The sequence below is a fragment of the Bos javanicus genome, chromosome 13 (genome assembly GCF_032452875.1).
Source record: "Bos javanicus breed banteng chromosome 13, ARS-OSU_banteng_1.0, whole genome shotgun sequence".
Classification (NCBI taxonomy): domain Eukaryota; kingdom Metazoa; phylum Chordata; class Mammalia; order Artiodactyla; family Bovidae; genus Bos; species Bos javanicus.
In genome coordinates, this window is record NC_083880.1 from 74,071,864 (window position 1) to 74,092,026 (window position 20,163).

A 20,163-nucleotide genomic window follows, 5' to 3' on the forward strand; every position below is an offset into this window, starting at 1 on the left:
TCCATACAGCACAGATGATAAAACATCTAGGTTAATGGTGAAAAAATTCTCCATAGTGAGGGACACCCAGAGAGGTTCACAGAATTACATGGAGAAGAGAGAAGGGAGCAGGGAGAGAGAGTTGACCAGAAGGAAAAGAAAGGGACTCAAAAGGGGAACAACCAATCTAGGCAGTAATCAGTTATTTAATTGTTCTCCACAGCCCTCAACACCCAAAGAGATTCACAGAGTTCAGTAGAGAAGAGAAGGGGGAGGGAGGAGATAGAGGTGACATGGGGGAGAAAAGGGAGAGTCAAAAGAGGAGAGAGAAATCAAGCCATGAATCACACCCCTAAGTAAAAATGGGTACTGAAGATTAGATTCTTAATGGTAGAAAATTGATAACAAATACCAAAAAGCAGAGATTAAAAATCTAGAGCAGAGGTTAGACTCCCAAAGACGCAATATTAAAAATATAAAACAAAACAAAAAATACAAAAAAAAATCAATCACAAAAATTATAAAAAATATATATATGAAATTTGCTTTTAAAATAGGGTTTTTTTTTTTTGCAAGGTAGTAGTAGGTTATAAAAAGGAAAATTAAAGGAGTAATAAAAAACTTAAAAATAAAAAATTGTTTTAAATTGAAAAATGATAATAGTAAAAATATATTTAGGAATTTCTCTGGAGATGTAGAGGGCAGTGTGAGGTCAGTTCAGTTTCAGATAGTTCCCTGTTCCAGCTTATACTTCTTCTCAAGGTCTATACACCCCTTCCAATGCTTAGTCAATGCTAACTACAGGGTTTTAATCTGTTGCACCTGTCACTTCCAAAGCGGTTCCCTCTTCTTTGTTTATTTTGGCTTTCTCTGTTTGCAAGTCTCTTCAATGTCTAATTTCCACCCTAACACAAGAGGGTGTTGTGCTGTGGGGAGGGAGGAACACTGCAAACAAATATCACTGGTGTGTGTAGGGAGTGCTCACAGTGTATGGACCACACTGGGTTTGCCCCAGCTCATGGCCTGTGTGCCTTCCCAGTCTACTCTGCTCAGGCTCCCGGTGGTTCTGCAGGGGAACTGTCCAAAGTGGGCCCTGGGTTTTGTGCACTTCCCAGATCTAAACTGCTCAGGTTCAGGTTCTTGGGTACTCCACAAGGGCACAGACTCGGTTGGGCATGCATTTTGTGTCCTTCCCAGGTCCAAGGAGCTCAGGAGACCAGGTGCTTGGTGAGCTCACTGTCCCAGGTGTGTTGTGTGTCTTAATCACCTCCCAGTCCCAGCCTCTTGGTTTCCCGAATGCGCTGCAAAACACCATCTAAGGCAGCCCTGTGTCTCCTCTGGGGAGCTAATATCTGGCTGCAACCTTCCTGGCAGATGTCAACCATCCAGGATCCCAGGAAGACTTGGTTAGCAATTGGAAGCCTGCTCACAGTTAGGTGGAGGGTGCCATCTCTGGGGCGGAGATTGCCCCTTGCCTTCTGGCTCTGGCTATTGGCTGCTTGCCTCTCTGCCTCTGGCAGGGGGATGGGCTGGTCCATTCCCGGTTAGCTCTCCTTTGGTATTCGCTCAATCTTTTGTTCTGTGAGCGGCCAGGCTGCACCTTAGGTTAGAGCTTTTCACGGGCAAGTTCTCTCTCTCTCTCTCTTTTTTTTTCTCTTTCTCTGGCTATCCCAAAGTTTTGGTTGGGATCACATTAGCTCCCTCACATTGTCCTCAGGGCATTCAGGCCCGGTCCTTAGCCTAAGCATACAACTCGCACCTCCCTGCTCAGCCCCCACTCACTGGTGGCGGACACAGGCATCTGGGTTACTTCTCTGCCAGGACTTGCCATTAGTGGCATATTCTGTGTGTGTGTGTGTGTGTGTGTGTGTGTGTGTTTGTTTCTCCTTCTAGTTATGTTGCCCTCTGAAATTACAAAACTCCTCCACAGACCCTCTGGTGAGAGGGTTTCCTGGTGTTTGGAAACTTCTCCTCCACGACTCCCTCTCTGGCATGGGTCTTCATACCTAACACTTCTGTCTCTTTTTGTCTCTTATATTTTGTCCTGCCTCCTTTCGAAGAGAATGGGCTGCCTTTCTGGGTGCCTGGTGTCCTCTGCAAGCATTCAAAAGTTGTTTTGTGGAAGTTGCTCAGCAGTAAAATAATCTTTTGATGAATTTGTGCGGGAGAAATTGGTTCCCAGTCCTATTCCTCTGCCATCTTAGGACTGCCACACTCCCCGTAGTGAGGGATTTTGAGTACTCAGCTCAACATAATATAGTCCCCAGTGTCTGTGGCCCAGACACAAATGGTAGAAAAGAGAGAATCTGAGTTTGTCCCAGACACCAAATAAGTGGGATCTCTACCAGCAGGAACCAGTTCCTCCACACCAACTGGGCATCCAGAAGTCAATTCACTTCTGATGCTAAATCCTCAGCGGTGACCCTGAACCCACAGGGTGAGGACTCCATCTCTGAGAACTGCCCACAGATCAAGAGTTGATATCGAGCCCTGGGGTCACATACACTTGTAAACAACTGGCTATAATTTCTGAGATCCTTTGACTCACCTCCCATGTTGAACATCAGAACCACTCACTGAATTCAGATAAGCCCTTTACATACTATTGCCAGTCATTATCAATGATAAAACTCAGGGGCAACAAAATGGAGGAGAAGCATAAGGTAAAGAAGGAGTAGGAAATGCTGAGTCTCCATGTGACCTCAGGACATGCCTCCCTTACAAACCCTTGATGTTATCACCTCCCTTGAAGCTGTCTGATTCTAGTGTTGGTGGGTTTCAATTGAGGGTTGGATGGAGGCAAATTGATGGAATCTTTGACCATTGTTAATGGAACTCAGTATCAGTACTCACTCCTCTCCCCAGAGTAACTGGGAACTGATCACTTAACTCTCTAATCATCTGATGGCATGTTCTGGATCCAGGTGCACACAGGCCTCATCCTCCACAGATCTCATTACTTAGAGAATGACAATAAAATCCAAGTGTTTTAGGAGGCCTAGGGCATGAACTGGGGTAAGGATCAAATATGGATCTTTTTACTATTCTAAAGTGGTTTTTAGGGATGGGGTAGAGTCTAGCAATAGACAGTGTCAGAGATAAAGTTCATGATTCTGTAAAATGAGGTGGGAGATTTTTATTAAAAACATAACACATAATGACAATTTTTGAGAGTCAAGAAATGCCTCTGGAGTTCAACTGCTCACTTTCCAGAAGAAATCCAGAGAGGGCTAGCAGCATCCACAACACCCCTCTTCCTGCCCCTTCCAAGGACTCACCTCCTTTCCCTTCAGTCTGTAGAGAAGAGATGAGCTGGGACTTACACTGAGCCTGGTTGCTTGTTTCACCTCCAGGGATGCTGCCCAGCATGATTCCCAGGAGAATGAGCAGGGCTGCAGAGGAGCAGAGTCTGCTCATGTTTGTGACCTTGAAGAAGGGCGTCTATGGAAAGACAGATGCTGAGAGATCAGTTTATGTCCCAGCAGATGGGTAAGAACAGGTGAGAAGGAGGGGAGTGAGGAAATGGAGGATTTGGGGTCAGTCATGTACAATGTGTAATCTCCCCAGCTTCCATTGTCCTGCTTCTGCCTGTGCATGCATGTCTGCTGAGTCACTCAGTCTGGTCTGACTCTGAGATTTCTATGCACTATAGCCCGCCAGGCTCCTCTGTCTTGTTTCTGCCTGGTGGGGCCAAATGCCAAGTACCCAGATTCTCAAACTTGACTCTGTTTGTGGTCTCATGAAAACACAGAATGTGATTCTACGGGTGGAATTTTGTGCAATATGATCACACAAGGAGCATCCCAGCTCCTAGAGCAGTGCATGGCATTGGATGGCCAGTCAGTGGATGAGAGCAGATCAAAGGCCAAGTAAGTAAACAATACTGTGTTAGCTCAGGTCCTCCTTTACAGACTCATGCAGGTGTCATCACATTTGGCTGTCAATGCCCCCTCTCTTACATTAACCCTACCTACTTCAGAAGACAGGTATGACACAGGTAATCTATCAGCAACCATTGTGGCAGCATCTCCACTGAACAGACACCAGGTCTTTACCTGGCAATGGCCCAGGCAGATGTTGAGCTGGGGGAGGAGCATCTCTGGGGCACAAAACCTGATATTCTGGGTAGAAACAAAGTAAAGTGAACCAGCAAAAGGGAGGAAGAGGCAAACAGCGTCTCCAGAACTGACCACCCACTGCCCCTCACCTGGTTTCAACAACAGGAGAGTACCTCCCTGAGTGGATCCCAGGGACCTTGAAAATTGCTTGCAACACTACCCCACCACACCTGTGGACTCTGCACCGGTGGTTCTTAGAACAGAGGACCCAGTTGGAGTCCCAGTTCTTTCTTTTGCTAACTCTGTGATCTGGGGCCTTATTTTATAACTAAAGAAAGCGAAGCTCAGAGATGTTTAGAATTTGCCAAAGATTTCAAGGAAGGGAGTAACAGCACCAGCACGCTGTGTGTTCTCGTTCATTTAAATACCCTGAGGTCCACAGGTCTAACTTCACCGATCTGAATTGAAACAGATACTCTCTGTTCTCCAGGTGCATCCATCCTAAATCTTTTAGAAGCAGAGCAGGGTAACGTCATCAAAATCCCTTTACTTGGGAGAGTGGGCACCTGCCATCTTAGAAAATGAATAAAGGAGAAAAGGGCCATCTCTATGCCGCCATTTTCTTCCTTGAAGGATTCTAAGCATGCATAATAGAATAATGCAGGCAAATTGCTCACACAGAGCCTGGGATACTAAATGGTAACTGCCCTTCTTTAACTAAAGTAAGAACTCCCTCCCACCTGTGACTTCAGGGAATCGGATTCCTTAGAAAAGTGGACAACTGAGCCTCATGCCTATTCTCCTGAGAGTCCAAGAGGACAACCTTCCCCCAAATTTGACTGAACTTAGAAGAAAGGAATGAAAGCTCATGTGGAGATTTGTGTCTCCCAGGTTTCTGTGTGGCTTGGGGTGGCTATTAAGAGGTCAGTGATGCTGTCATGGGTTTGCTTCCTATACCCGGTAGGGCACAGTCTCTGGACAGTGAACCAGGAGGTGCCCACTGTCTGGAGAACAGTGAGAAGGACCAATATTTCCATGGACCCTCTTGTTTAAGGTTTGCAGTTTCAAGCAAAAGACACCACTCCAGTCAGTTTAATTTAGCATATGCATTTATTGAAATGCATTATTGAATTATTTATTTAAAATGCATAATTATTGAAATATAGCCCCAGTGTTTGAAGCTACGGAAAGGAAAATTGCAACGTCATTGTAGGATCAGGAAGCTTCAACATTGCAAACCCTTCTCCCATTACTGATTCTGAGAACTGGTTGTGAGAAATTCCACCTTGGACACCCACAAAGAGAGCAGTGATGGTAGGGAGGGGGATGAAGCTGAAGATGCAGTGAGGATATGGGTGAAGACAAAAATCCTTCATCAAACTGCAGGCTCTATAGTTACTCTGGTCATGAGGAATGTGCTCCTACATTCCTTCCTTTCTTCCTCAAATAATTAGGAACTGTCTACTTGGTTCCAGGAGCTGAGCTACATGCTAGGAATAAAGGGAAGACATTCTCATGGTGCTGAGAGCCATCTGGGTGAGACAGAATTAGACATATTGACCAATAGAAGACAGGAATTAGACAGGTTCTGCTGAAGAGGGGAGGGGAGAGAAGGACTGCAAGAGACTGAACAGTTTCAGAAGCAGCCATGGCCTGCCCTGCAGAGGTCCTCCCCGGACGTCACATTTTCTGGGAAACACTCTTCACATGTCCTCTGCAAAAAGAAAGGAACTTGTTGAGTGCCATCATTTTAGCCTCAGACATGAACACATATCATCTTGACAGAGCCTATAGTTTCCAGAAAAGATGAAACTATAGTCCCCATGATCCAAATGGCCAAAAAGAGGGAAGTGAGTTTTCCATGCCAAGGTGGGGCAGTCAGGAGCACATCAGACCTGCCCTGGAGGGTGGTTGACTCAGTATTCCTATCTAACATGGAAGAGCATGTGATTAGGCTTAGATTGTCATAAAAGGCATCCCGCTTTGACCTTCTGCCAAGCTGACCCCTGGAGAACTTGCTCAGTGTGTGGTTTCACAGGACTCTGCCGCCTCTTCTCCTGGGAAGCATTAAGGAGGAAGACACTGTGCAGGTGTGACTGGTGTGTGGTCCCCTGAGCTACACCTCTTTCCCCAGTCCTTCCCCTGCCCTGTGCCCTGCCCCCTGTCTTACCACATGGTCACAGGCACTGGACAGCAGGTCACTATGCAGTCCGATAACATCTGGAAGTTGTTCTTGTTCCCTTCGCAGCCGCCATATACAAATGGCTCGCAGTACCTAGTCTTGGCATTGTAGAAGTACCTGGTCATTTGGTCCTTGCAGGGACCCTTTAATTCAGGCTCCATGCAGAATTCAGGCTTAGAAGCTGCTGGGAAAGGAGGGGCAATGGCTCAGTTATGAGGACAGTCATCACAGCTCGTACAAGGACAACAGCTAGAACTGTCAGTTTCTTTGGGGTAGAGAATGCTAGGCTTGTGGAGGATGGTCAGATGGAAAATGCCATTTGAAAACCTTTCTAGGAAAGAATTAGGAATGCTGCTAGGGGTGACATGATATATTAATCATGTTCACTTCTATATCTCCTCATGAAGTATTTTAACAAAAATTGGCATAATGCCTTTGCTTAGCCTCAAAAACTTCTAGGGGACTTCCCTGGTGGGCCATTGGTTAAGCTTCTGCCTTCCAATGCAGGAGTCTGGGGTTCAATCCCTTTGTAAGAAAACTAAAGTCCCACATCCTGAGGGACATCTAAGTCAGCAGGCCACAACTACTGAGCCTGTGGCCTGCAACTAACACCAAAAGCACCAAATAAATGCTCAAAAAAAAAAAAAAAAAGAAAGAAAGAAAGAAAACAAAAACCAGAAATACACAACTCTATAGCAATGAAAACAGGTCAGAGGTGAAAATCATTCCCTATATGTCAATAATTACTGGGTCTGGGTACCTGGGTTTTATAATACTGTTCTCTGAACCTTTGTACATAGCAAAAACTTTCCACTGTGAATAAAAAATGTGAAGGAATCATGCTATAGTGAAAAAGTGCATGAAGAAAACATACCAGTGTGTTTACTTCTGATCCCTCAGGAGGACTGAATAAATCGAATGTTGAACTATCAATATGTTGATACTGTGATTATAAGAAGAAATAAATCACATATATTTCACATATAAATCACATATATGTGATTTTTTTTAAGATTCTTTTTCTGACACTGAGTTCCTAAACATCTTGGTATTTCTAATGTGATGAGAACAATAAAAGTGTCTTCTGGTATGTGAAGACAGTGATTTTGGAAAAACCCTTGTAAACCAGAATGGGCTCTTATCGCACAGGAAGGCACTATCTACAGGGCGGTGGGCACTTTCATTCCCACCCTCCACCGTGGTCTTCTATCCATCATCCCTTTGCCTTCCCTCAACCTCTGGGAGGATAATGGAGCTGTCTGTTGAACAACCTCCAAATGCTAATGATTTAATGCATCATGACTAGGTAATTAAGCCTCCATAGAAACTTCAACAGAGCAAGACATTCATGTTACTAGAGAGACCTGGGATCCACCCAGGGAACAACATAGGTCACATTCCATGTGGACCACTGCAGCAGCCTGCTCACTCACTGGCCCTGGGCCTCTGTCTCTGCTCTTTGCCCCCTAGAGGACACTCTGTGCACTGCAGCCTCAGGGATCCTGCTGTTGAGCCCAAACCCACTGTTCCCAAGACCACCTTCCTCAGTGACTCCCCTTTTCTCTGAGAATCAAACTCTGATTCTTATAAAGGCCCACAAGGCTCCTCAGGACCTGCCCCCATGACATCTCTGCCTCATCCCCTTCCACTCCCCTTCCCTCCACCCACTCAGCTCCAGCCAGCTGGGTCCCAGCTGCTGCTCAAACAGACCAGACGCGTTACTTCTGCAGCCTCTACTCAATACCTCCTTATCACAGAAGGTTTCTCTGAAACTGGAGAAAAAGCACAGCATCCTTTCTACACACCAGTCTCTACTTTCTAAAAAAGTATAACCTACCATAGGATTTCTCCTCTTTGCTATTGCTTGTATCCCTACTACAAGGCAAGCTATATTGCCATATTTTTTCACGGCTTTTGCTCCATCTGAAGAACAATGCACTGTAGTAACATAATAACTCCCATTGTCATTCTCTCCACAAGGGCACAGTCATCAAATAGAATGGATATAATTGATTTCCTTTTAGTAAGAAATCACCTTGATGATGGGGCACATCTACATAATGGTCAATCTCCCTCTAACATTCAGTCTCCTTCCAGGATAAAGTAGTAAATAGTAAATAGTAGATAGTAAATAGTCTGTATGAGTTATCATTAACCTCAAAACATCTCTTAAACCAAATATTTATGGATTTTTGTGGAGGTTAATAAATAGCCATATTGACTCAGTTAGTAGTCATTGCTGATTGATCTCAATCTCAGAGTCTTCCCTCCTCCCCAGAGGTGCTGGCAAGAAAGTGGTGAAATTTCCAACCTCTAAATGGGTGTTTGAGTGTTTTGGAGGAGCAGCCCAGATCTGAATATTTCCTAGGTGCTCTCCCTGAGTGGTCTCGTGACTTAACAAAGAAAGGAAATTCCAAGAGTTTTAGGAGGTCTGGGCAATGAAGCAGGAAAAGGATCAAATATGGATCAAATATATGAATAATAAAATAATAGTCAAAAGAGGACAAGTGAAAGGGCCTGGAGACTTTGCTCATATTGTCTTAACCTAGATCCCATGAGACAAAGACTGTGTTTCTTGTGTTCCTGCAGTTTCCCTGCTCAGTGATCCTACGTCTTTCTGCTTATTTTAATATTAAAGTAATAATCATTACTTGACATATTAATATTTTATCTTGACCAAAGGAGGTCAAGGATCATGTTCTTCAGATGAACACACTGGTGGAAATGGACAAAATTGGTCATGAAATATGAATAGATTATTGATATTCATGACTGATAATCTGTTAAAGAATGCTTGTATATTTTTCCACTAGTCAGTTGAGGAAATTGCAGATGACTTGCCCCAGAACACAGAGCACAGGGGTGGTAGAGTCAGGACAAGATACTATCACGTCATAGCCCATCTGATACAATACCTGATTCTACCAGGAATTCGAAAAATTATGTTTACTTATAAGAGTTTCTGGATGTAGCATCCTACTTTCATTACTTCCCTGTCCGCAAACCTCACCTAAGCTCCCAAATCACAGCAGAGAGTGAGTTTGGGTTTCCCTTGACCAAATATGTGGTATCTAGACTAACATCAACCAATTCCCCAAACGACTCCTGGGTGTCTCCCAGTCACTTAACATGTGATATCAAATCCATGCAGTTAGTACAGATCCCGCCCATTGAGGGATCACAACTGTCCTCACTTTAGTATGAACCGTGTGGTCCAAAGTTACTTATGCTTGTGACCAAATGGCTAAAATTTGGAGGTTCCATGACCATATCTCCATGTTCAATAACTGAATGGAACTAATGACCAGACTAAGGAAAACCCTTACTGACTGTTCTCAGATTAAGTAAGAAGGTAAGTGTTAGTTGCTCAGTCCTGCCCAACTTTTTGTGACCCCATGGACTGCAGCCCACCAGGCTCCTGTGTCCATGAGATTTTCCAGGCAAGGATATTGGAGTAGGTTGCCATTTCCTTTTCTAGGGAATCTTCCCAAACCAGGGATCAAAACTGAGTCTCCTGTACTGCAGGCCGAGTCTTATGACTGAGCTAGAGGGAAGCCCGTTCTCAGATTAATAGAAATGAAAATTCAGAAAGAGTGAAATGGAGGAGGTGTGTAGGATGAAGGGGGACTGTAGGTTGGAGAGCCTTCATGCTCTAGTGAGCGCAGCACTCTCACATCATATATTTGTATTCACCACCCCAAAACTCTCTGAATCCCAATATTTATGCAGGTTTGAGGTTTCAAAGTGAAGAGGATCTAAAGAGCCTCTTGATGAAAGTGAAAGAGGAGAGTGAAAAAGTAAGCTCCAGTAGATGGTTATGGACAGGAAGGCCTGGCGTGCTACAGTCCATTGGGTTGCAAAGAGTCAGACATGACTGAGTGACTGAACTGAACTGACTGAAATGAGGTCTCAAGAAACAGGCTTATTGATTGAATCACTGGCCACTGGTGATTGATCTCAACCTTAGTGACCTTCCCTCTCCCCAGATGCGAAGAAAATACACAACCTTTCTTACCATGTTTGAGTGTTTGTGTTAGGAACTCCTCGACCGTATGGTTCTCAAGTTGTGTTCCGGAAATCATCACCTGACCTATGAAAGAGAGTAAATTGCAAGAGTTTCAGGAGGCCTGGTCCATGATACAGGAAAAGGATCAAATATGGACAAGAAAATGACAGTCAAAAAGGACAAAGGAAGGAGCTTGGGGATTTTAGTAAAATTGTCTCAGACTTGGTCCCAAGCCTACCACACAAGGGCTGTGTTTCTTGCTTTCCCTGCAGTTGCTCTCCTCAGTAGCTCCACATCTTTCAATTAGTTTTCATAATAGAGAAATAATCATTATTTGATAAAGACATAGATTTAATTGTCCAAAACAAGTAGGTGGAGAAACTTTTTTCAGATTAACACATTGTGGTGGAAAATGGATAAACCTGGTTATGACGTGGGAAGAAACTGTTTATATTCATGACTCGTCATCAGTTCAAACACCTCATGTAAGAAATTTTCCCTATTCAGATGAGGAAACTACAGATGACTTGCCCCATGACACAAGTGTGTGGGTGGTGGGATCAGGACAAGATAATGTCATATCACAACCCACGGACACACTGTAGATTCTGCTTGGATCTTGAAAATATAGATAACTGGTAAGAGTTTCTAGATGCAGGGTCCTACTCTTACTACTTAGCTCCCCAAGCCCCATGTGAGCCCTCAAATCACTAGACAGGGTGAGTCTGGGGGTTTTCCTGACTGCAAAGATATGATTTCTGCACTAACCTCATCCAATTCCCGATACCCAGTGGGCACCCCACTGTCAATTGACTTCTGAGACCGTATCTGTGGAGTTAGTGCCTGTGCCGCAGGTTGAGGTATCAAGACTCTCCTGACATCAGATGCCAGCCATGCAGTTCGAGTCACTCATACTTCTGACCAAGTAACTAAAAGTGGGAGTTTCCATGGCCCCACCTCCATGCTCAATATCTCAATCAAACCGGCAACTGAACTCATGAAAACCTATACTTACTGTCCTCGGAATAATACACAAGAGAAAACTCAGAAACGGTGAAATGGAAGAGCCATAGAGGGCAAAGAAAGAGTGGAGGTGTGGTGAGCATTCATGCCCCAGAGAGCACAGCACCCTCACATCACCACCATTGGTTCCCAGCCATAAGCTCGCTGAATGCTAGAATTTATGGAGTTTTATTTTTTTAACTTTGATTGAGGTTTCCTTCAACAGGGGTATTGATTGAATCTTTGGGCAGCAATGACTGATCTCAACCCCAGTGCCCTCCCTGCTCCCTTCAGGTGTAGGGAGGTTTCAAACCTTGAATTCCATCACTGATTATGTCAGCCAGTCCTTTCAGTCCATGAAATATCTTGGTACCTATGAAGGACAAAAATTCCAAAATTGTCAGGACTCTTGGACCAAGAACCAGAAAAAGGATCAAATATGGATAATAAAATGATAGTCAAACACGGGCAAGGGAAAAGGCCTTGATACTCTGATCATTTTCCCAGGTCATTCTGACTAATTTTTATAAGACAGTAATAATCATTATTTGACACATAATTATTCTTTCTGGCCCCAAGCAAGTAGGTAGAGAAATTATTTCAAATGAACATATCCACAGGAAAATAGCCAAAATTGTCCATGAATGTGAATAAACACTTTATATTTATGAACAGTAATATGTTCAAAGAATCCATGTAGCAGGTATCTGCTGTTCAGATGAGGAAGTTCTAGACGACCTGCCCCAGGACACACAGCATGTTTGTGGAAGGTCAGGACAAGATATGATCATGTCACAACCCATTTGATATACTATCCTATTCTGCCAGGAACTCTGAAAATATCAGTAACTGCTGAGAGCTTCTGGATGCAGTGTCCCACTTGCATTACTTCCCTGTCCCCCGAACTCACCTGAGCTTCCAAAGCACACAGAGTGTGAGTTTGGGTTTCCCTGAACCAAATACATGGTGTCTCTAGCAACAACATCCAATTCCCCAAACACCCACTGGGTGTGCGCAAGTCAATTTTATTCCGATACAAAATCTGGGGAGTTAGTAGAGATTCTGCATGTTGAGGGCTCAAAACCGTCCTCAATTCAGATGACAGTGAAGTGGTTGTCATTTGACAAAGTAGCTAAAACTAGGAAGTAACATTACAGCACTCCATGTTCAATAACTCAATAAATCTAATGACCAAACTCAGGAAGACCACACACATATGGATCTCACATTATTATTAAGGATAAATCTAAGCACAGCAAAAATGAGTGAGACATTCAGGGTAAAGCGGAAGTGGAGTTGTGAGGAGCCTTCATGTCCTAGAGAACACTGGCCCCTCACATCACTGTCGTGTGATACTACCCCAAAAGCTCCCTGATTGCCCATATTTGTGGATTTTCATTGAGGTTTCACTAAACAGCCGTATTGATTGAGTTGTTGGCCAGTGGTGATTGTTCTCAATCCCAGTGCCCTCCCCTCTCCCCAGAGGTGGAAAAAGTTCAAACCTTTAACTACATCATCGATGACATGTGAAATCACATCTATTATTGAACGCTTCTCAGGTCCCCTTCTATGGCTTGTCTCCAGACCTATGAAAGACAGTAGATTCCAGGAGTTTCAGGAGGCCTGGCCCATGCACCATGACAAGGATCAAATGCATAATAAAGTAAGTCAACAGTGGACAAGGAAGGGGACAATATGGATAATCAAATAATCGTCAAAAGAGGACAAAGGAGAGGGCCTGGAGACTTTACTAATATTGTATCAGCCTTGGCCCCAGGGGCAAACCCACACTGGGCTCTGTGTGTTTCTTATTTTCTCTGCACTGGATCTGCTCATTCATCCAGGTTTTTCTGGTTATATTCATAATAGAGGAATAATTGCTCTTTGACACGTAAATATACTTTCTCACCCATAGCAAGTAGGTAGAGAAATCGTTTCCACATGAACACATCTTGGTGAAAAATGCACAAAATTCACCATGAAATGTGATTCAACTGTTTATGTTCATGACTGGTTTCTGTTCAAAAACCCATGTAACATGTATCCCCTGTTCTAATGAGAAAATTGCAGATGACTTGCCCTAGGACATGTAGGTATCTGGGTCATGACAAGACACTGTCACATTACAACCCATTTGATACACTACCTGATTCTGCCAGGAACTCTGAAAATACAGATAACTAAGAACAGTTTCTGGGTGCAAGGTCCTACTTTCATGAATCCCCCCTTTTGGAGCAACACATGAGCCCCCGAATCACAGGGGAGAGTGAGTCTGGGTTTCACTCTGACAACAAATATGGGGTCCTTTAAGAGCAACCGAGTCCCCAAACACCCACTGGGTATCTAGCAAGTCAATTTACTTCTGATTTGAAATCTATGGAGTTAGTGCAGACTCTGCAGGTTGAGAACTCAAGACCGTCCTCAGCTCAGCTGCCATCTGTGAGGTCCCGAGTCGCTCATGCTTGTGATCAAATGGTGAAAATTGGGATGTCCATGACCCCACCTTCAAAATCAACAGCTCAATAGAATTGGTGGCTGAACTTAGGAAAAACACTTGCTTACACATCTCAGATAACTATGCAAAATGTAATTCAAGGCAGTAAAATGGAAGAGATGTGTATGCAAAGGGGGAGGGAGCTGTGCCCAACCCCTGTGTCCTAGTGAGCACAGCACCCTCAAATCAGCTTCCTGTATTCAAAAATGCACAAGCTCTCTGAGCCGTTTTTATGTATTTCTTCCAAGGGTTCACTAAACAAGCGTATTGGTTGGATCATCAGCCACTGGTGATTGATCTCATTCTCAGGTCCCTTCCCTCTCCACAGAGGTGCTGGAATGAGACATGGTGAAACCTGGAACGGTGAAATGGATGTTTGAAGTTCCTTGGACGCCAGCCCCTCTTGAAGGTACCTTGAGTCTCCTTTTGTGAGTCATCTTATAACCTATAAAGTCAGTGAATTCCACGTTTTAGGAGGCCTGGGCTATTAACCAACAAGGATCAAATATGCAGCTTTGTGTTACTACACTACAGCAAGGTTCATGGACAAGGCAGGGACCAGGAATAGAGTCTCAGAAATGGGCCCTGATCTGGCAGAGTTAGCTGGGATAGATATATATTTAATATGAAATTTTAAAGATATCCTCATGAGCATCATGATGTCAGCTGAGTTAAAAGTTTCCAATGTAAGACTTCCCTGGTGGTCTGTAAGATAAGAATCCACATGTTAATGCAGGGACATGGGCTCTATCCCTGGTTGGGAGGATCCACATGCCTTGGGGTAACTAAGCAGGTGATCTGCAACTACTGAGCCTAAATGCCTAGAGTCCCTGCTCTGCAACGAGAGAAGCCACCCCAACGAGAAGACCACACATCACAACCAGAGACTAGCGCTAGTAACTAGGGAATATCCTGGCATAGTCAGCAAGACCAATGCTGCCAGAACTGAACGAACAAATATCCTGCCCAACGTGACAGGAGAAATTCAGAGAAGACTGGTAGCAGTGTGGTCACAACTGGCCCCCAGCCCTTCCATGGACTTCTATCATTTCCCTCCAGTCTGTACAGGAAGGTGAGCCTGGTCCTACCTTGGTCCTGGGTATGGTGTTCATACACCGGGGTGCTGTCCACCAGGATAACCAGGAGGAAGAGAAGGGCTGCGGAGAGGCAGAGCCGGCTCATCTTGGTGGTGGCCTTGCAAGAGGGCTCCTGAGGATGCTTGGGATGGACAGACTGAGCTTTTAATATCCTGGCTGAGGGGTGGGATCAGAGGATGAGGAAGGCGGCGAGGCAGGGAAGGAGCTGTGTCAGTCTTGTTTATTGCAAAATCTCCCTCCTAACCATGCCTTCTGTCTGGAGGGGCCAAATCTGAGAACTACTCTGAGAACAGTATTTATCAGGCTTGATTATGCCTGTGGGTCTAATGTAAGCACAGATTGTGATCAGACAGATGGAGTTTGTCCCGTATGGACATTCAGAGACATCTGAGAAACTAGACAAGTGCGTGGCACATGATGGATGGACAGTGAGGGGATGAGACGGATCAAAGGACATATTGGTGAATAGCAGTGTGTTAGCCCGGGTCCTCCTTTTCAGCCTTGTGCTACTTTCATCACATCTGGGCCTCAATGCCCTGACCCCCCTCACCTGCCTCAGATGACAGGGGTGACACAGGACAGCTTCCTGCAACCATTGCCACAGCTTCTCCACTGGATGGATGCTTGCTCTTTTTCAGGCATTGGCCCAGGCAGGAACTGAGCTGGAGAAGGTTAGGCCTCCTGGAGTATAACCCTCTTTATGCACTGAAAAATGAGTAAAGGCAGGGGGCCGAAGGGAAGCAGGGAAGTGAATGCATGATCACTTGCTGTCCCTGACCTGGTGTTGCAAACAGAAGTGCTGCCTGCATGAGTGGACTTCAGGCGACCTTGGAAGACTGCCTATAGCCACCTTCATCCTCCTGCTGTCCCTCATTGGTGATGGGGACATAGGACCTCAACTAGGGTACCAGCTCTGTGTAATCCTAACTTTGTGCCTGAGGATTTGAATCTCCCAGAGCCTCATATGTTCAGGTGTCATGTGAGATCCATGCTTCCCACATCATGTGGCTGCTGTGGAAGAAATGGAGGCAATTGGCATGTATTCCTTTCTGGAGAAGTCCAAGTCCTTTGTAGTAATTATAATAGCAGTACTGAGTCATTACATCAGGGAAAACTTAAATTCCTCATTGTGGCAGGCATTTTCCTAAGCACCTAACACATAAAACTCATCAAGTCCTCAAAATTTTTTTAAAAAAGGGGAGAAACTGTTGATATTTACTCATGTGACTGAGGAGGTACCTGAGATAACTAGAAATAAAGTAATTTACTTGGATCATAGGTTGTAGAGAGGGGATTGGGACCCAGGGATCTGACTTCAGAGTCTGTGCACATGCACTCTGCTGCCCTGGAAGCTGTAAACCAGGGTGCACACATCAGGATTGACACACCCACAGTCCCTTCGCATATCCTTGTGTGTTTCCTTGTAGTTAAAACCACATAGCACACTTTAGAAGGGCAGTACGTCTTAATATCAAGTTACCCCAGGACAGAAGGACATCAGTAGCCAGTTACACACAAAATAGCCAGTGTGAGGGGAGGATCTGCTCTATCCTGAGATATTTCACATGAATGATTTCATTTAGCCTCAGATGAACCAAAAACTCTGGATCCTCACCCAGATTGTGTCAAGGAGAAAGCCGTGGCTCCAGATGGGAAGCCACTTGCTCAGGACACCCAACCTGGCAGATCATAAAATGATTAATAGATTTTAGTACAAGAGGCACTCTGGCCCTTCCCCTCTTCCTGCCTCAATATGTCCACCTGAGACCAGGGAGCAGAAGAGACTCCCTCTAAGAGTACAAACTCCTCTTATCTACCCTCTCCTCTCTCATCTGTCTATCTTTCTCAACAAGTGTCCTCCTGTCCTGTCCTGTCCTCACTTTGGTCCAGGTGAGAGCACATCCCTCCAGTCTTCTGGAACATAAGCTTCCTGATGGGCTGATCTTCTCTCCACATACCCCCTCCCTGTGTCATGTATAACTGAGATCTCTGATTAGGAAGCTTCCCCTTTCCTGGGGCATCTTTAGAGAAATTACAAGGCAGGAAAATCATAGGGTATATATCTGAATAAACCAGAGAACCCCAAACTCTGATATCAGGTCATATCTCTGCTCAGTCATATCATGTTCAGTAATTACCTCTAAAAAATGAGAAATTTGAATTCCATGCTATCTAATGCCAAATCCTAAAAGAATGGAATGTATCTTGAGCATGCAGAAGATGTTTAGATTTTTCTGAGGCTTTGTCCAGTGAGCATCATTTATATTCAAAGCATGTGGTCAATTTCAGGCTAATGGATAAAACAGCCCCTGGCTTTTTGGAAATAAGTAGTTTACTTTCTTAAAATGGTGTTGTGGATACTATTTTTATTAGAATTAATTTCAGGCTTAAAAGGGAAAACACAAAGCAGAGATTGCAAATGTGGCTAGCATCTAGGTATTATTAACCCACACAGTACCATTTACAATTTTGAAACATTTCCAGGATTTAGCAGTGGGAGATTTTATAAAAAATGAACATCTCACATTGTTGGAAAAAGTAAGTGATCTGACAACAGAGTCCTGCCATTTAACAAGAACCCTCTTCTGTCCATGGGATTCTCCAGGCAAGAATACTGGAGTGGACACACATTCCCTTCTCCAGGTGATCTTCCCAATGCTGGAATCAAACTCGGGTCGTCTGCATTGCAGGCAGCTTGTCTACCATATGAGCCACCAGGGAGCAGTGGGTCTCAACTCTGAGCAAGCTTCAGAATCTATTAGACATTTGTTGAAACACAGATCTGATCCCTCTGTTGGGACATGGTTGGGACCTGAGTATCTGCGTCTAACAGGTTTCCAGGACTGAGGGTGCTGCTCAAGGGAACATGTTCTGAAAGCCGTGAACTAAGCTAAGGAGAGCTGCTCTCTTCTCAGGAGGGGAGTGTTCTCTCCAGTTTCCATAATCTCCGCCGTTCCCTATTGTCCCTCCAGTCTCCACCCCCACTCTAAATATGTCCAGCCATATTACTCACCTGGTCCAGGGGCATTTAACATTGTGACATATGGGACGGGCTCACAGTAAGTGTTCAGGAAAAGGTGTTAGTTTATTTTTAGCCACTAAGTCGTGTACGAGATCACCATGTGTCTGGGACAGACCTCCTTGATCTTGACACTGTTATTCTTTGCTTTGCAGCTGCCAAATACAAATGTCTTCAAGAACCCAGACCTAGCCTTGTAGAAGGATCTGATTATTTTGGCCTTGCAGGGACCTGTGTATGGAGATAGCAGGCAGAAGTCAGGACACAGGGCTGCAGAGATGGGAGGATCTTGGTCAAATAGGAAGGTGATCCTCACCGTTTGGTCTACCAGGTGAACAACTGAAACCACCAGTCTGTTTGCAATAGAGATAGATGGTAGGGGTGCAGGGGGGTGAATGTGAAAAGGCCCTTTGATATCCTTCTGTCCAGGGCATTATTACCAATGTCTTTAGATGTCACACTGACAGGATAATACTGTAAGTAATTACATATTGTTACTGAGTATCTACAGATTTATTGACATTATGCCACTGATTAACTCCAAAAGAACAAAACTGGAGGATACTTATTATGAACATTCTCCATATGTTGAGAATGATTAGAGCTGGACAAAGGCCTGTGAGTTTATAATGCTATTTTCTGGACATACGTGTGGTGGAAACATTTCACCACTGGGAAAGAAAGTGTGACATTGAATAACCACGAGTAGAGCACATGGAACACTGCTCAGTGTTATGTGGCAGCCTGGATGGGAGCAGAGTTTGGGGGAGAATGAATACATTTACATATGTGGCTGAGTTACTTTGCTGACCACCCAAAACTGTCACAACATTGTTAATCAACTATGTTGTTAGTCTCTCCATCATGTCCAACTCCTTGCCACCCCATGTCCTGCAGCCCACCAGGTTCATGGTATTCTCCAGGTAAGAATACTGGAGAGGGTTGCCATTTCCTCTCCAGTCATGACTGATAATCCTTTCAAAAAACTCATGTAACCTGGCCAATTGTTCATGTGAAGACACTGCAAATGACTTGCCCCAGGACACAAAACCTTTGAGTGTTAGGATCAGGACAAGTCACAACCCATTTAATCAAGCAACTTTTTCTCCAGGAATTCTGAAACTGCAGAGAACTGGAAAGCAGTTCTGAGTGCTCTGTTCAACATAATATCGTCCTGTCCCTAAGCCTCACCCCAGACACAAATGGTAGAAAAGAGTGAGTTTGGGTTTTGTCCCTGACACCAAACATGTGGATCTCTGCCAGTAGAAAGCAGTTCCTCACACTCACTCTTGGGCATCCAAGAGTCCATTTACTTCTGACACTAAATCCACAGAGGTGGCCCAGACATCACAGGATGAGGGCTCCATCCCTGAGGATGGCCGCACTCTCAAGTGTTGATCACAATTTCCACTGTCACTTACTGTGTGACCGACTGGCTATAAATTGGCAGGTTCCATAACCCACCTCCCATGTTCAAAAACTTATTAGAAATATTCAGAGAACTCAGGAAAGCCATTTACTTACTGTCCCCAGGTATTATAAAACATTAAAACTCAGGAACAGCCTAATGGAGGAGAAGTCTCTCAGTCATGTCTGACTCTTTGCGAACCCATGACCTGTAGCCTATCAGGCTCCTCCATCCATGGGATTTCCCAGGAAAGAGTGCTGTAGTGGATTGCCAGAAGCATGGGGTAAATGGGGAGTTGGGGTTGCCAAGCCTCCAAGAACTCTCAGGACTCTCACCCTTCTCAATCCCTTGATGTTATCACCTCCCTGAGGCTCTCTCAACCCAGCATTCATGGGTTTTAATTGAGGGTGGAGGCAGGAAAGTTGATAGGATCATTGGCCACTTGTGATAAAACTCAGTATCAGTACTCTGTACAGTCCTCAGAGGGACTGAGGGGTGATAGTTTTAACCCTATAATCAGCTGATGGAAAACTCTGGAGTCCAGTCCCGTCCAGACTCTATCTCAGGTCCCATCCTTCACTCATCTCATGATTTATAAAAATACATAAAGTTCCAAGACTTTCAGGTTGCCTGGAGCATGAACAGAGACAGGGATCAAACATGGATCTTCTTATGACACTACAGTAGGATCAGGGGCAAGGCAGTGACCAGGAATAGTGTATCAGTTTTGAGGTCCCTAATCTGGTAGAGTCAGGTCAGGCACTGATTTTTCATAACTAAACATGTAACGTGACCTTCTGAGAGTCAAGAAACGTCCCTGGAGGGAAAACCGCCCAGTTTACAGAAGAAATCCAGAGGCTTTGCTGCAGCCACTTGCACCCCCTACTCTCTCCCTGCAGCTCTGGTCTCGCCACCTGT

At 44.6% G+C, this 20,163-nt stretch overlaps 1 protein-coding gene across 1 annotated transcript; it reads right to left on the reverse strand.

Annotated features, from left to right (window-relative positions):
• Positions 1 to 6,152: 6,152 nt before the first annotated feature.
• LOC133258795 (trophoblast Kunitz domain protein 1-like) lies at positions 6,153 to 14,903 on the reverse strand. Its single transcript, XM_061435516.1, has 5 exons — positions 14,810 to 14,903; positions 12,730 to 12,813; positions 11,541 to 11,600; positions 10,235 to 10,309; positions 6,153 to 6,400 (listed from the first exon to the last, which is right to left on the reverse strand). The coding sequence occupies exons 1-5, from the start codon at positions 14,901 to 14,903 to the stop codon at positions 6,204 to 6,206; spliced, it is 510 nt and encodes a 169-aa protein (XP_061291500.1). The 3' UTR covers positions 6,153 to 6,203.
• Between the last annotated feature and the right edge of the window lie 5,260 nt (positions 14,904 to 20,163).

Coding starts and splice junctions, on each gene's coding strand:
- LOC133258795 (XM_061435516.1), bottom strand. CDS start 14,903: ATGAGCCGGCTCTGCCTCTCCGCAGCCCTTCTCTTCCTCCTGGTTATC. Junction 12,814..14,809: donor ACACCATACCCAGGACCAAG/GTAGGACCAGGC, acceptor TGTCTTTCATAG/GTCTGGAGACAAGCCATAGA. Junction 11,601..12,729: donor CATCGATGATGTAGTTAAAG/GTTTGAACTTTT, acceptor TGTCCTTCATAG/GTACCAAGATATTTCATGGA.